This window comes from Acipenser ruthenus, chromosome 2 (assembly GCF_902713425.1).
Source record: "Acipenser ruthenus chromosome 2, fAciRut3.2 maternal haplotype, whole genome shotgun sequence".
NCBI classification, from domain to species: domain Eukaryota; kingdom Metazoa; phylum Chordata; class Actinopteri; order Acipenseriformes; family Acipenseridae; genus Acipenser; species Acipenser ruthenus.
Genome location: NC_081190.1, coordinates 90,867,433 through 90,885,257, shown reverse-complemented (window position 1 = coordinate 90,885,257; position 17,825 = coordinate 90,867,433). Strand labels below are relative to the sequence as shown.

General features: G+C 41.2%; 1 protein-coding gene across 3 annotated transcripts in view; it reads left to right on the top strand.

Moving 5' to 3' along the window:
- The window catches only part of exoc6b (exocyst complex component 6B), a 222,834-nt gene that overhangs the window by 122,371 nt on the left and 82,638 nt on the right, over positions 1 to 17,825 (top strand). Inside the window, exons 17-19 of one of the 3 annotated variants that reach the window (XM_059003718.1) lie at positions 1,713 to 1,847; positions 2,113 to 2,292; positions 5,003 to 5,032. In XM_059003718.1, coding sequence (XP_058859701.1) covers positions 1,713 to 1,847; positions 2,113 to 2,292; positions 5,003 to 5,032 — 345 coding nt within the window. Of the gene's footprint in view, positions 1 to 1,712; positions 1,848 to 2,112; positions 2,293 to 3,002; positions 3,074 to 5,002; positions 5,033 to 17,825 lie in introns of those variants that run through there. The other 2 variants (XM_059003726.1, XM_059003723.1) reach the window with 2 other exon arrangements.

The window sequence follows — 17,825 nt, the reverse complement described above, 5'->3', positions numbered from 1 at the left end:
TTTGTTTGTTTTTTTGTCAGATTTGTCAGAACTTTTGAAATGTTTTTGTTTCCAAGAACTGTGCATATTTTTCTTTTAAGTTTTATTATTATTTATTATAATTATTGTTGTTGTTGTTATTGTTATTTACAGGGCTGCAGGGTGCAAATGGTTGCAAATGTGGCAACAAAAATTGTAAACAGTTTTTTCAGGGTTAGGCGCATTGGTGCCTGTAACTTAAAAATGCTGCCTGCCCTCTCCCTTTTAAAGCATGTGTCAATATTTATGAATGTGCTACGATGTCGGTATGTAATAAACTGTTTTAATAAACTGAAGCGTGAGAATGACGGTAATACGTAAACTAATAATAATAATAATAATAACAATTTCATCTAATACAAATGTTTGTAAGCGCAGATAGGTGCTGTGTTAACACCAGCAGAATACGGTAACCCCAGTTTCATGCAACAGTTGTGATGGTGACCAAACGTGAGTGAGTGTTGTGTAAAAATTTAGTATGTAATATCGTTAATAGCAGAACCAACTCACTGCAATTTAAACTTGTTTTTACTGAAAAATAAACAGTAACATTTAATCATAAGAGCTGTCTGTGTTACATGCCATCAGTCACCAATTCCAGACACAACACTTGCAAAATATTTAAAATACAAACATGCTGATTTCATTGCAGTCATCAGCTGCATAGATTAACCATTCAGCAGAATGTGGCAACAAACAAGGGAGTACAGACATTAAGTTACCGTTTTAGTATTATTTTAGTGTCTTAGCAAGTTGTTGTGTTTTAAGCAGTTGAACATGATAGCAACCACCTTGCCCCTAAGTGGCACCCAGCAATTGGATTTGACGACCTTTTTTTTTTTTTTTTTTTTTGGCTTATGAGCCATTGGCTCCTAAGGCAAAAACTTTGTGGAGCCCTGATTTGTAATTTTGTTTTAAGTAAATGTATTTTAAAGAATGAACAGGAAACCAAAGCAAAACAGGCCATGAAGCTTATTTTACCAAAAGTGCTTTACCAGTGTTATTGCAAACACTTGCACAAGCAAATGAGATAATTGTGGAAGGCTTTTCAAAGGGTCCCCATAAAAATTATGTATGAGAATGTAATCACCGTTAAGGATTTGTTAAAATTGCAGTACATCCTATCTTGAGTGCAGATTTCATCCTCTGCATAGAACATACGGTAAAAAGTAAAAAATAAATAAATAAAAAAAGACAACAGATCTGTTCATAAAGACAATCATTGTTTTTTGGTGTGCAGTGTATAATAAGGGAACATGTTGTGGATAGGGGAGGCAGTGTGGTCCAGTGGTTAAAGTCCAGGGCTTGTAACCAAAAGGTCACCGGTTCAAATCCCACCTCTGCCACTGACTGACTCACTGTGTGATCCTGAGCAAGTCACTAGCCTCCTTGTGCTTCATCCTATGGATGAGATGTTAAATCAATGTCCTATTGTAAGTGACTCTGAACATAATTCACAGTTCACAGCCTACCTCTGTAAAGCGCTTTGTGATGGTGGTCCACTATGAAAGGTGCTATATAATTATTATTATTTATTTCTTAGCAGACAATATAAAGATAAAGATATAATATAAAGATATTATATTATTATTAGAATGCCCCAAAACTGCTGGTGATGACCTCTCTTTCTAATAGCACAGAGACACCTCACACCTGGTGTTTTAACGCGTCTCCCTGCATGCTTTGACCTGCAGCTGGTCCAGATTATTATCAACACCACACATTTGGAGCAGTCGTGCCGCTACCTGGAGGAGTTCATCACAAACATCACCAATGTGCCACCAGAAACCGTCCAAGCCACCAAGCTGTATGGCACCTCCACCTTCAAGGTGAGCCCACAGTCCTCACTCCGCTTGCCATTGGTTTTCCTTTTAGTTCCAATTTATTAATGGATTGATCCTTTTATATGCACCTTGTGTTCCTCTTTCCTACCCAAAGTACTGAAAACCATAAGAGAAAGTGTACCTTACTTCTCAATGAGTGTGTGTGTGCGCCTGCATGAGCGTGTGTGTGTGTGCATGCGTGCGTACGTGCATGAGCGTGAGTGTGTGTGTGTGTACTGGTTTCTTATGTTTCTCTCTTTTCCCATTGAAGGATGCTCGGCACACTGCCGAGGAGGAAATCTACACCAACCTGAACCAGAAAATTGACCAGTTTCTGCAGCTGGCCGACTATGACTGGATGGCGGCACAGGGGAGCTGTGAACCCAGCGACTACCTGAGTGACCTCATCGCTTTCCTCTACAGCACCTTCACAGTTTTTACACACCTCCCTGTGAGTACCTACCCTGCCTGCTGCTTCCTAGCTTAGAAAGTGGTGAGAGTATGGAATGGGTTACCTGTTTAGCTATGTCATTGATGCTGAATCACTGGGATCCTTTAAGACCCAACTTGAAAGTTTTGAGGTCAATCAGCTATGAGGACGAGCACTGGTGGGCCAAATGGCCACCTCTCGTTTGTAAATTTTCTCATGTTCTTGTTTTTTTTTCAAGTCAACATACGTGAGAGAAAGTAATTTGAAATTTCTCTAGATGATTGTAGGATGGAAGACAGCTTTGGAAACCAAAGTGCTTAATCAAAACCAAACTTATGCAGAAACAAAAACATCTGAACATTCTCATCCCTTCAGCTTCTAGTACATTTCTCAGTGCTGTTGGTTCAAACACATTGGCCATGAGGTTCTGCTGCATGTTTTTAGTGTTATATTTAATTAATTTTACAACATTTTCCTTGGTTTGTGCTGCCTGCATGCAGTTGGCGTGGTGCGTGTGTTTCTATTTATACATAATTGAAAGTAGATAAAATTGTAAGTGTGTTCTGTGTGCATTATATTGTCTAATGCGCAGAATCCTGTGGTGAAGAATTCAAAAGCATTACTACGTGGTTGGCTATAAAGGGAAACAATTGGAACAGGACAGTCCATCTAAATATAAAATAAGGTTAAGTAAACTCATTGTGCTACGTTTTTTGTATTTTTTATTAAAGGTTTTGGATCTATAAAGCCCAGTATATGAAGTCCTCAACACATACTGAGATACTGCAGTGTCCTCGCACACCGCAGACTCCCCCATATCACTGTCAGACATGGGGTATTTAACTGTTTTGTAATAATTGATAATTTCAGTGCTTAATCTTGAAAAATAAACTTTATGGGTACATTGTGTACATGGATTAGCTCGATCATAGTGTAGGGCGAGTTTGTCGTGTGGTCTTTCACTGGACTGCCACCAATAATGTGGAGCTCCTAGATGGTAAAGGGGAATATATTACCCTTCCTCTTCAGTACTGTCTAGGCACACACACCTTTTTGAAAATGTGCCTACAGTAGGTGCATTACTACCATGCAGGAGGAAAGGTGTAGTCCTGCCCAAATTGTGCCTAACATTCTGCTGTAAGGACGACGTTCAATTAATTTAGAGCAGCTACAAATGTTTGTTAACCCAGGGATGGCAGTAAGGCTCCCATTACACAACAGTTTGATCTATTCCTGGTTTTACTATGTTTAATAACATGCTCTTGAGCTTGTTACCCATACACCATGGCTAATCAAGCTTGTAGTAAAACCTGGAATGGGTGAAACTGATACGCAATAGGAGCCTTATTTCCATCACTGTTAACCAGAGGGTCACTGGAGTTATTTTCCTGTACAATCCAGGTTAGGTATACAAGACATACCCATCGAAAAAAATCATTGAACTCGATCTAGTTCAAAAGTGAAATGCTATCATGCGCACTTAACTTCCCCATCCCCTGACTACTATTGTGTTTACTGTTAACTAATAATGTCTCCCTTGGACACATACGTCAATGCTTCAATTTGATTGTCAGCTTCACAAAGCAAGGAAGTTTTTCTCTTCCATTCCCACTCTGACTACTACTCCAGGCTCATTAGTCAGATAACGCTAATGGTACCAGCAGTGGGCCTCCATTTCAAAACCACGGTTGCTATTGGGTCAGGCTGGGGACAAGGGTCACTGTGGCTCTGAGTGCTGGAATAATGCTGTACTTATCTCGGAGTGAAAATAGGTCATTACTTCCCTGATAACAAGCAAAAAAAAAAAAAAACTCTCGATAACCAAGTTGTAATCTACCTAAGATTATGGACAGCATTGCGCCATTTGTCTAAAGTAGAGCTTGACCCAAACTTGACCTGATCAGTTCTCACAGTTTGAGCTTTTTGTAGTTGAAAAGCTCACTGATACTTACAGGATGTGGTACGTTTTCCACATTCTTTTTTTAAATTGTCCACTAGTATAATCAATATAATAATTTTTTCATGTATCACCTTTGTGTTATGTGGTTGTGAAGGCTACTGTTTATCCAATTGTGATGAAACTTAATAGGGAATCTTTAGCACATGAAAATATGAGCATCTGGAGATTTAAAAAAAGTGCTTGTTAGCGTGCTGTGTCTCTATGTCCATATGTCACAATCAAAGTTTGTACTTTTATCTAAAGAATCACTTACACAGTTGTGATGAAACTTGGTTAGGACATTTTTACCACAAATTACTGCGATTATCAAAATCTAGGGATGTACAGTGTGGCTGCCGTATGTTACTATTTAGGTTCCGGCACTTTGAGGTACCTTCACATCTGGTACACAGCTGTATTCTATGATTTTCTGTTAGCTGCATTTTTAAATGTCCAGAGAAACACTTACCCAATTGTGATGATATATGGAGACATCTGTCCGTCTGTTTTGTACTGTATGTCAAACTTACACCTGCATGTGCAGGTTCATGTGGTGGATGTTGTTTTTAAGTGACAAGTAGCATTAATTTTGCATTTACAGCTGTGGCTGGAAATGTATTTTGCTGACACACGTGTTATTATTATAGCAGTAGGTATTGTCATAAAGCAGATTCATACTGTAGTAGTATAAATAGTAGCATGCAGTATTCTATTTTTTGCAATGGTTTAACCAGTAAGCTCCCTCTCTGCCTGTGTGAACCTCACTCGTTGCCATTGCCCTGTCCTCTGTAGGGTGCTGTGTATGAACATGCCGCCATGCCGGTGAGTACCGTGCCTAGCTCAGGTCTGTGTGTGTGTGTGCGCACGCATGCCTTGGATTGGTCAAGCCTGCAATGGGCTCCGTTGATCTGCATGCTGACAGCAGGTACAAATCAAGACTGCCTGGTCTTTGGACCACTCACCTGGAAAACTGTCTTCCATCATGCAGATATTGACTGGAGTCAAGACTTAGTGGAAAATCTTTGCCCCGAGAATTAAAGTTACAGGCAGTGGGCTTTATTGCAACTGGAGGTTGCTTTTTTCAACCCAATGTGAACAAAACAAGGTGAAAACTGCAGTCAATATCTGTTTTATTAAACTTGTGATGTCACAGAGCAGTGGTGTTTTGACTATTGACTACTGAGTGAGTCAGAGGGCAATAGTTCTTGACTACTGACCACTAGAGTGACTTTTTGGTCAAGTCGTAGTTAATCTGCATGCTGACAGCAGTTTCTTAATGGGTTTCAAATATATGCTGAAACTACAGTCATGAATTAGGTAGACTTGAATATCAACTAAACATAGCTTTGTAGAATGTGAAATCACTCACTAAAACCTCACGCATATCCATTTAGCTGCATTTAAGCAACCATGGTAACGCAGGCCAGGCATATTGGATCGCAGGTTCCCCCCCATGGATAAGGCTATATTTTTTTTCACAGATTTCACCATTTCTATGAAATGTACCATTGCTGTGTAATATGTAGTTTCTTGTGAAAATTTCCATTTCTGAAAAGTGTAAAAATATATATATTTTTTGTCACTTAAAAATAAATGTTTTTACGCACTTCCTGTTACACAGCATTTAGACAGCCTGTTTAGTTTGCTTCCAGTAAATGATTGAACACACTGCATAGAGCTGCATGATGTCTTTAAAATGTCTTCAATGAAATTGACACCAACTGCATCAAAGATGGGAAATAGTTCTGCTAAAGATCACTCTGGCCAGTATAAGAAGGGGACATTGTACGTGCCCGTTGTATTTTTTCGCTTATTTATGTTTTTATTTTGTTTGATAATTCACTGATGGTGAAAGTTAAGCATTTTTTTCCAGTGAAAAAAATACAGCTCTACCCATGGATGATTAGCACACCGTCCAAGCATTAAGGCAACCCATCGTTACAGAGATAACTAATACATCACACATCAGTCAAGACAGCCTGGTCCTTTGACCGCTCCCCTGGAAAACTATCTTGCATTGTACAAGTATTCACTGGTCAAGTCTACTTATGGAAAACTGTTGCTGGAGCAATAAAAAAGTCACAGAAGACACTGGCTGATTGAGCTTTATTGCTCAATAGAGAGTGCTTTTTCAATCCAAGAGGAACTGTTTTCATTTTTCTACCTTGGCCATATTTGCTCCTGTGTTTGAGTGTCCTTCTCTTTGCAGTGCTGCAGTTGTGTTCTGAATGTTGTATCTCTGAGGCTGTTTGTTGGACTGACTTGAAACATGGAAGGTGTAGCTGCCAGATTAGAAAGGTTTGTCTTTAAACAGCTCTGGTCCTTAGATCCACTGCTGTTCATAGCAGTTGAATAGACAGGGTTTATACAATACTGTACAGTCCTGTCCAGTACTGCATCCTGGCAAACATCATGTACACTTTCCTGTTACCACGATTGCTTAAGAACAGCGGGGTGGATTTTTTTGAGTGATTTATTTGTGACAGGCTGCTATTATAATGGCTGCTTTTTTATGTATTTATTTTGGTAGGCCAGGGTATGTACAGTTTGAACAATTTGACACTTTTTCTTGTTTTGGACATATCTGTAATATATCTTTGTGTGACACAACTCTGTATCAACTTCTAATGCAGTCATTGATTTGTGTGTGTGTTTTAACTGCTGTGATTTGCAATGATTGCTTTGCTCTGCTCTGCTCATTAGACACGTTCTTGACTTAAGGCACTTGTGATGAGACAGGCCAGATGTCCATTAACAAGCGATCCCCCTTCAACAGCCAGTTAGCATGCTGAAGAAGGGCTTGTTTAAAACACAGCTCAAAAGGACTGTCAAACAAACTAAAAACGATGCAAACAGCTCTTCTGTTTCTTAAGTTTAAGTTTGCCGAGGGTATCTGAGTTCTGAATGAGAACCCTGTTTGAACCAGGAACATCTCTAGGCTGTTTTGCTAGCTGTGAAAAGGCTGAGCAGATTGAATTGTGGCATCGATCTGTGTTGCCCAAACAATAGCAGGTAGACAGAACTCTTTTCTCCAGGGTTGGTATGAACATGCCAAAAAACCATAGCAGCTGCTACTACAGTGCAGTGCCAACCAATATGGAAGGCACACAGAAAGGAACTTGGTTTCTCTCATAAGTTTTACCTTAGAATTCAGAGCTCTAACCATTACGGTATGGGAATTTACCTCTTTGAGACCCTGGGTTTTATCCCTGCAAGGCCAGTCTACCTGTTGAGGACAAGCACGGCATAATAGCTTCCTGCCTGGGGCCAGAGCACGCCACGGAGACACTGGTGAACCGCAGTTTCTGCAAGTTTTGTGCACATTTCTCGAAGCGTACGCTGGAAAAGTGTCTCTTCTGCAGCTCTACAGAGCGCTCTGCGTTCCTTACTCCTGCAGAGCTCTCTTCCCTATCACCCTCTGTTAGAAAGGTGGCTACGTCCTCACCCCATGGCTCTGTGCCCAGGGAGATGCAACCGGTAAAGTAGCCCACGCAGGAAACCGTCTTTACAATCTTCCTCTGCTTCTCCTTCTCCTCCCCCGAGGAGGAAGAAGAAGAGTCGCTGTTCCAAATGATCCGCAGACTCAGAGTAGATGGAAAAGCTCTGGGCAGCTGTATCCCACCAAGGAACCGTTCCAGCAGAATTACTGCATGAATGTTCGACACCACCTGTCCCCTTGTGGCCCCAGGGGGTTACGGATGCAGATTGGCCACAGGAGGACATACTGTCCATCGCTGCCTCTCATGAGGTGGGCGAACAGGAGCTGGCTTTCCCGTCTGAGGATGCGGAGTCCAACGGCACGTCCCCTGCGGTTAAGCTGTCCCTGTCAGCAGAGTTTCTACCGCTGATTAAGAGGGGCCACTTCAATCTTGCAATTGCCCTGACCTACAGAAGGTGAAACGAGGCAGTCCATCTTTAATGATGAGCCTACCATCTCTCCCGTGCCCTCCTCAGTGCACCCGGATTTTGTTTTTGAAATCCAATCGTCCTGGGATCATCCGGCTACAGCTCCTGCTGTTTCCCTGTCGAGGGATGCCTATACAGACTGCATGATGCGGAGAAGCTGGGCTTGGGAGACTCTGCTGCCTTGGTACAGGCGCCAAATATAGTGCTCCTGTCCAAGGACACTACCTGCTCCAACAAGCAGTGAAGGGTATTTTGGTAGCCTACCAGTCCTATTTGCTTAGTTCCCATTCTGAAAGTAACAGGCCCTCACTGAAACAGCTGGATGAGCTGCGCCTGGTTAATAAAAATCTGCTCCGTGTGTCAAAAATCAGAAACCTGGCTGCGCCGATAGCTACACACATGCCCGACGGAGACAAAACACCGTTGTTGGATGCCCCTTGCACAGGGGCATACGTTTGGTCTCATGGTGGACGAGATGTGCAGGAATGTAGGCGGTGGTTCACAAATCAGCGGCAAGCTAGCGCCCTAGGCCCCAGCAGCCTCAAAGACTGGCACAGCTGGCTACGCCTGCTGCCAGAGGTGGTGTTCAGAACCAGCCCGCGGCTGCTCGCCACAAGCAGAGCAGCAGGCCACAGGCCCAGGGCCCCTTTTCAGGGAGCCATCTGGAGTGACGTCCGTGCACCACGGACATCTAGGTGCTTACTACCATTCAGGCTACTCACTGCAGTTCAAGCATGGTCCCCCTCCCATTCGAGGCGTGACTACATCGTCGGTCACTGACCCACAGGATGCCACGTGGTGTCTCATAAGGTAGCAGCTAGTAGCTCTGCTGCAAAAACAGGCTATTCGCATGATAGACCCCCTCCAGTTGGAGGAAGGGTTCTACTCCAGGTACTTGCTAGTGCCCAAGCGGGCTAGTGGCCTCAGACAAATCCTCAACCTCAGACAGGTCAACATGTTCAAAATGTTGATGATGCGACAGCTGTTGCAATCAATCAGGCCAGGCGACTGGTTCACCATGTTGGACCTCAAAGACGCCTATTTTTACATCCCCCTAAAACCAGCGCACAGGAAGTACCTGCGATTTTCTTTTCAGGGAAGAGCGTACGAGTTCCATGTCTTCCTAGTTCCCCGTATCTACTCAAACTGCATGGAAGCTATCCTGGCTTCTTTGAGACTCAAAGGCATCAGTGCTTAATTATCTGGACAACTCGCTTATTTGTGCCTAATCTTCAGCACAGGCAGAGGACCACAAGGAACTTGTTACTGGCCACCATCAACGGTTGGACCTTACGGTGAATCATGCGAAGAGCCAGCTCATGCCTTCTCAGACAGCCTCCTATCTAGGAGAGTGCTTGGACTCCAAGTCCATGCTGTCCACTCTGTCGGACAACAGAGTGCAGACTTCTGCGCTTGATGACAGCAGCTTCCCAGACCCTTCTTTTGAGTCTCATGCGCATGCAACCTCTGCAGGCCTGATTCAACAGCAGGGATTTTCAGCCCGTGTTGAACCGCGGCCGCCTATTGACAGTGTCTCGTCACTGTCTAATGGCGCTGTCTTGGTGGAAACAGCCTAAGTGTCGTGGATCCTCAAAACCCTGGCTTTGGAACTAGAGTGTTAAGGGCAGTATCCAGTCGACCCTTACAACACAGGCGTAGAGGTGAGTTTCTCCCTCAGTTTTTTAGCCATGGCTATTTGTTAATTGGGTTCCGTATGATAACGCACAAGGCATCCTCTTGGCTTAGCCTTGTAGCATTCCAATCGTTCTGCAATATTGCCCTTGTGATGGATTTGGTACACTTGCCCATACGGTAATGGTTACATTTCATACTTGAAAGGGAACGTTAGGTTATTATCATAACCCTAGTTCCCTGAAATAGAAATTTAACATTTAAACTTCAAGGTCGCTGCGTCCATGATTGCAGCAGGCTTTAACTTTCCTACACCTAGCTTAGATCGTTATTGGACGTGCTTACTAATTATACCAGCAGGCAGCTGGAGGCAACATTGTCTTCAAATCCCTTCTGTAAAAGACTAGTTAAGGATGGTTGTGGGAAAGCATGTTCAAAATGCCACTGTGCACTGAAGCCTCTGCAACACTGACGTGCTGGCTTACAGTTAAGGTTGAGGTCTGGAGCGATATTTTTTCCACACTGGCCCCTATGCCAGATCCACTAAAAGGGCATGCATAGGTACGTAAAAAAGCTATTAACCGTGTTGACATGTTGGTCTTTAATTTAAATATGGTTGCACATCTCTTTGTGTATTTCCGTTTTTTTTATATATTTTTTTATTTTAGAAACTTGCATAACTGTCCTTCCTTGCAGCCTGCCTCCTGACAGTTCCACTATTCTTCCATAACAGCAGCAGCAACACTGAACTATTGTAATTTATCCATTTCAGGTTTGTGTTTTATATGAGATCTCTGCTGGAGTTTATCCAGGGAATTAAAAATACTGAGCAGCTCCCAGGATCTCAGTGTAACATCTCATCTGACTGCATAGCCATGAACACCACCTCCTAGAGCACAATGTGCATGTGCTGGCCTGTCTCAGCCCTGCGTAGCATCTTTGAAAAGATTAGAATCCATGTTTTGAGAGCCAGAGGTCAGCCTCCTTCACAACACACATACACAAACAGCCATGCAGCAGTGTTCGATTTATGTTTGTACCATTCTCTTCTCTTTACATGTATACACACACATGCCATCGTCAGCTTCTATGCAAAGACTAATGGGTGTTTATTTTTACAGCCGTTTGGAGTTGAGTACTTTTTAATGAGAGCTTTGAGGACCGGTTTCTTAATTAATGAAGCCTGGCTCCCAAACCCCCTCCCCCTGCCCTGGGCTAATTGTTAACATACTTGTCCAGAGCTTGAAAACAAATGTGCTACTGTGAACAATGCACAGCCTTTTTTTATTTTATTTTATTTTCATTTGGCAGCACAAATCATACCACCGGTCTTATTAGCCTCCTAATTTTTCTGTTTCCTGTGATCTGAGAACTTTAATTTATCAGTCAGGGTTGGATATATAAATACAATTATACTATTTCATGCTCAATTTCCTCTATCTTGATTGACCCAAAGATGTTTGGATTGACTGCCGGTAGTGGGGAGGTGGTGGGGGACGTGGGTCAGGGTCTTTTGAACTGATGTCTTTCAATTTCGCCTATTCCTGGATGTGGGGCGTCCTTTGAGTGGATGTCTGGGGTCAAAGCACAATTCTAGATCAAACAGACTGGCTGCCTTGAGTTTCCTGTTGGCTGCCAAACATGAGCAACAGTCTGACGACCTTGAAGGCTGGAGAAACCAGTTGGTTTGATCTGTTCGATTTGTTTGTCAGTTTAGTTGCTGGCTTCTGGAAAAGCATTTGCCAAGGGTACATGTCGGTAACAGGCAACTGTCTAAAAATTTAAAATATTTTTATGTGTATAATTTTGTAAAAACAATCCCTGCAGTTGGGCACTACATACACTATGGTACACTGCCTCTTTAAAAAGAATGCCACTGTGATCAGTTGTACTTTCTGCATAAAACCAGCCCATGGACTGGCCAAACATGTCTTTGCTTCCCAGAATGGTGCTTCCACGGCTTGCCTTATAGCAGGAGTGTCCAGTCACGGTCCTGGAGGGTCATTTCACTCCAGGTTTAACAGGTAAAATTAGATAATGAGGTACATCAGGGTCTGGAAACCTTGGCCACACCAGCCTTATAGTTCCTGTCTGACACAATGACATCCGAGGTAGTTTCCCTCTTTACAGCCACCATTGAAAAAGGAGCCTGTTTGCTTTTACAAATTCTCATTTTCGGGTTTTAGTTTTGTGGAATGCCTGCTATAAATCTTAATTAAAACATCAGAAAACTAGATTAGCACTAATCTTGGACAAGCTAATGTTAAATTAGGTAAAATAATCCAAGATAACTACTAATCAGGGTCTGTGAAACCAGCCATGTAAAGTAAACAAATCAAAGGGTGTTTTGACAAGACTGTGTAATGCACTGGTTCACTTAATGTTCAGTTTTGGCCCCTGCAATACAAAAAGGATCTTGTGAACTTGAAGGGAGTCCAGCGAAGAGCAGCCAGACTTACCCCGAGCTTAAAGTGGCAATGACACCCTCTGAACAATTTTTATGAAACATAATGTATGACTAACAAGTATTCCCAAAAGAGATTTAAATTGTTGGTACTGACACAGTTTTTTAATAAAATGCAAATTTTAATGTGACGGACACAACTTCCTGTTTCGGTTTTGAAGCAGCCTCAGGATACCGGTAGTGACATCACAGAGGGAGAAGGTGAACAAAAGACAGATTGACATTCACAGAGAGGCCAATTTTTTTTTATATATAATAAAATGCCTTGTATTTGTGTTGTAGCTGGTTGCTCCAGTCTGGCAAATGAACAAAAGAATATTAGTATTCACCGTTTTCAGAAAGACACAAAAATGTAGTGCATATGGGAGAAAAAAATTCAAACACTCCGAGCGAAGTGGTATGTGTCAAACTGGCAGTACACCTATGTAGTGTGCATTTCGCGCCAGATAGTTTTGAAGAAATCCGATGATGGTGGCAGAGCTGGGCCTGAATGTAAAAAGAAAGCACATTCTGAAGCAACAGCAAACTGCTGGCATTGATGTGGGGCCCCAAGCGAAACACCCAAGAACGGCATTTGAGAAACGGGAGGTCTCTTGTAAGTTTTGCGTTATACACTACCGGTGCAGCAGTTTCAGTTTGGGTGCGTTGTTCAATTCACCGCTGCATGCACTGATTTGTAATATATCAATCTGTTTGTACCACTGAATCACAGAAATTTGAAATTATGATGCAGGGCTCCAGACTGTGGCTAAAATGGTTGCAAATGCAACAATAAAAACGTTTTGACAACAGTTTTTTCGGGGTTAGGCACATGAATCTTGCCTCTCCCTTCAATAGCTTGTGTCAATATTAATGAATGCGACATGATGTTGGTCTGTAAACAAAACACATATCACATGTTTTCATAAACTGAAGTGCGAGAAGCACGGTAACAATTTGATGGAATACAAATGCTTGTAAGTGCCGAGAGGTATTAACACCAGCAGAATAAGGGAACCCAAGTTTCTTACCTCGTCTGATAAACTCCACACAGAGTGAACTCCTGGTCTCCATGTTACCTGGTCAGGAAGAACAAACTGATCTCTTACCCAGAGATCATTGATGTATTCCATTTCAGTGCCAAAGCCCGTACCACTTCCTCCATAAAAGCCCACGTCATAACCAATCATTGTCCAAATTTCTCTTGGATTTGCTTGGTTACGGAGGAAGTATAGGCATTTGCGTTTTTGGCTTATTGTTTTTTTTTTATTTATTTATCAAAGTGGTTTAAAACATATGTGTGTGTATGTATATACATACATACATACATACATACATATATATATACAGCTCTGGAAAAAATTAAGAGACCACTGCAAAATTGTCAGTTTCTCTGGTTTTACTATTTATAGGTATGTGTTTGGGTAAAATGAACATTTTTGTTTTATTCTATAAACTACTGACAACATTGCTCCCAAATTCCAAATAAAAATATTGTCATTTAGAGCATTTATTTGCAGAAAATGACAACTGGTCAAAATAACAAAAAAGATGCAGTGTTGTCAGACCTCGAATAATGCAAAGAAAATAAGTTCATATTCATTTTTAAACAACACAATACTAATGTTTTAACTTAGGAAGAGTTCAGAAATCAATATTTGGTGGAATAACCCTGATTTTCAAACACAGCTTTCATGCGTCTTGGCATGCTCTCCACCAGTCTTTCACATTGATGTTGGGTGACTTTATGCCACTCCTGGCGCAAAAATTCAAGCAGCTCGGCTTTGTTTGATGGCTTGTGACCATCCATCTTCCTCTTGATCACATTCCAGAGGTTTTCAATGGGGTTCAGGTCTGGAGATTGGGCTGGCCATGACAGGGTCTTGATCTGGTGGTCCTCCATCCACACCTTGATTGACCTGGCTGTGTGGCATGGAGCATTGTCCTGCTGGAAAAACCAATCCTCAGAGTTGGGGAACATTGTCAGAGCAGAAGGAAGCAAGTTTTCTTCCAGGACAACCTTGTACTTGGCTTGATTCATGCCAAAGCTGCCCGATTCCAGCCTTGCTGAAGCACCCCCAGATCATCACCGATCCTCCACCACATTTCACAGTGGGTGCGAAACACTGTGGCTTGTAGGCCTCTCCAGGTCTCCGTCTAACCATTAGACGACCAGGTGTTGGGCAAAGCTGAAAATTGGACTCATCTGGGGGTGCTTCAGCAAGGCTGGAATCGGGCAGATTTGTCTTTGTGAAAAGACTGGTGGAGAGCATGCCAAGACGCATGAAAGCTGTGCTTGAAAATCAGGGTTATTCCACCAAATATTGATTTCTGAACTCTTCCTAAGTTAAAACATTAGTATTGTGTTGTTTAAAAATGAATATGAACTTATTTTCTTTGCATTATTCGAGGTCTGACAACACTGCATCTTTTTTGTTATTTTGACTAGTTGTCATTTTCTGCAAATAAATGCTCTAAATGACAATATTTTTATTTGGAATTTGGGAGAAATGTTGTCAGTAGTTTATAGAATAAAACAAAAATGTTCATTTTACCCAAACACATACCTATAAATAGTAAAACCAGAGAAACTGACACTTTTGCAGTGGTCTCTTAATTTTTTCCAGAGCTGTATATATATATATATATATATATATATATATATATATATATATATATATAAATAATTGTGTGTGCCCTTCTATCTTTCAGTTAGTTATGCTTCATTTATGTAGCTGCCCCTCAACTCCGGTGGACAATGTGGTGTCCTGCTCAGTTGTAGCAGGGATCTGTGTTCAAGTGTGTTAGATATTGAGATCACCAGCACAGAAGGCAAGAGCTCCATTGTTCCAACTACAACCAGACAAAGATGGTCATCCTCCTTAAACACAAGATGCTGGATCAGAACTGCAAGACGAGATGACAAAATAGTTTTTATACCGGCTATTCCAATGCTCTACTAGGACACACTCATCTTTCCCTGTGGGAGTGTTTTAGTATGCTTTCCTGCACAGCGGGAAGAGAGAAAAAAAAGAAAGAAATTTCTTGCCTACACTTATCAGCTGCCATTATTTCTTATTTCTGTAAGAAATGTGTAACAGTGGTACCGCGACAAGCACAGTAACAGGCGATCAGCTGTACTCTCTACCTGCAAGAGGCCGGTCCGGATGACGTCGCTGACTCCTGCTCTGAAATACACACTCTGTTCACTCTGTGTGGGGTTTATCAGACGAGATAGGAAGACGAAGATTAACTGTAGTATGTTTTCTTCGTAGAATGATGAATTCCACAAACCTATATCCCACCCTCCTTTCCCCTCTTTTTCTTTACTGTTCTTATTTTTGAAATTTGGACAATGATTGGTTATGACGTGGGCTTTTATGGAGGAAGTGACATGGGCTTTGGCACTGAAAAGGATTACATCAATGATCTCTGGGTAAGAGATCAGTTTGTTTCTCCTCACCAAGCAACATGGAGACCAGGAGCTCACTGTGTGGCGTTCATTATCCTGTGAAGAAACCACATTACAGGTAATCTTCGTCTTCTTGCAACAGTTGTTATGGTGACCAAATGTGTGTAAGCACTGTTGTGTGCAATTTTACTTAAAATGAACAGCTGTATTTAAGAAATGTAGAACAAGAACAGTGAAAAATAAAAATGCATTTAAGGTTTGTGTATTGCACACATGCCATGAACAAAATGCCCTGGAAACTTAGTAAGGCAAAAGGTTCAACAATTAAACAAAAAAGGAAGTGAAAAGGTTGCCGTACTAAGCTGAAATAAGTTATCTTTGTGAACTCCAATCATCCAGCGTTACCTTTTGCCAATCAAATCGTACAGTGCCTGATATCTTTTTGGCCAAAGAAGCAGGCACAGTTATTAAGAGTACTGTTACCAGAACGCACAGAAATACTTGGGACTGTAACTTGGGCCTGTTTACAATGAGATAGTGTGCTGCGCTTTGTCAACAATATGATAATAAAGTATGTAAGGTTAGGGTAGTCTTTTTTCCTGAACGTTTGTGTTTTAAAAGTGGGTAGATTCTTTAACGCTAACTGAATTGCTCTGCTGCCAGCTTCCGATATCACAGTTAAGTATAAATGTAATCAAATAGCAGTACAACATCATTTTTAAAAATCGTTTTACAGTCGCTGCTAGTGACATTAGACTACTTTTATTTCATGTATTGCATGGGCTTTACAAAAAGCCAGGGGTAAGAATGCAGTCTAACTCTTTATTTTAGAGCGTCCATCTGAATACATCTCACCAGATTTGATACATACTTACAACATCGAGTTAAGTTTGATGCATTTCAAATATGTATTGTATCAAATATAAATTTGTCAACACCAGCCTGTAAGTCTAATGTTTTTATTTTGTCGGGTTGGCTCACAATAACCAAAAGATCGCTCAATCTCTCATCCCCACTAGATGTACGCAGGTTTGTTTTGACCCCTTTCATGCACAAAAAGAACCTTTCATTTGCTGAATTAATACCAACATTTGCCTAATAATTTCTTTCCATAAAATTCATATCTAAGCAATGTAATATTTTAAAATGGTAATTCTAACAGTAAATGTCAACCAGAATATATCTAATACTGTAGTGTACCACCTTAATATAATTTACTGCAGATCCACTGTGAAAAATACAATGATGAGTTGATAGAGCAGCTCTGCATTCCGGTACCATTCTAAACTAGTGCAATGTGCCACCATGTTTTTTGGTGTTTAAATGATATTCTGAGAGAACAATGCCATATAATACTATTGATAATTTAAATAATGCCTTATTCACCCCGATCAGGCAAAGGATCGGCTGTGTGAATGATATTATTTTTTAAAGAAAACCGGAATTTAAAGAAATTACAAGAATCTAAAATCGAAACATGAGCCTAAATCTCGTTTTCAAATCTGTGGTACCTTTTCTTTAGAGCATGTATAAATAATTTTACCTGAGCATAAGCAACTGCACCCTCTGCCCAATAGCAAATGACACCCCTGGTGCTAATGAAAATATATCAAATATATGACAATGTGCTTGCTGTGGTGTATTTAATATCATAAATATATGACAATGTGCTTGCTGTGGTGTATTCAATATCATAAATATATGACAATGTGCTTGCTGTGGTGTATTTAATATCATAAATATATGACAATGTGCTTTCTGTGGTGTATTTAATATCATAAATATATGACAATGTGCTTGCTGTGGTGTATTTAATACCATAGATATGGCAGAATGAACTCACTGCAATTTAAAATTGTTTTTTTGTGAAAAATAAACGGTAACATGTAATCATAAGAGCTGTCTGTGTTACATGCTGTCAGACCAGGACTTCACTGACACTGAGCATGGGAGCTGCAGCATGCTATTTCCCATATTACAACTGTACACAGTTAAAGGTGCGGTCACCAATTCCATACACACCACACAAAACATTTCAAATATAAACATGCTGAGTTCATTGCAGTCATCAACTACATAGATTAACCATTCAGCAGAATGAGGCAACAAACCAGTGAGTTCAGATGCAACAAACCTGGTTGTAATGGGGTAGGGCTCGGTTTTACAACAACCGTTTAAGATTGCACACAGTTACTGGTACACCTGGTGGTCCCTGCTGGAAA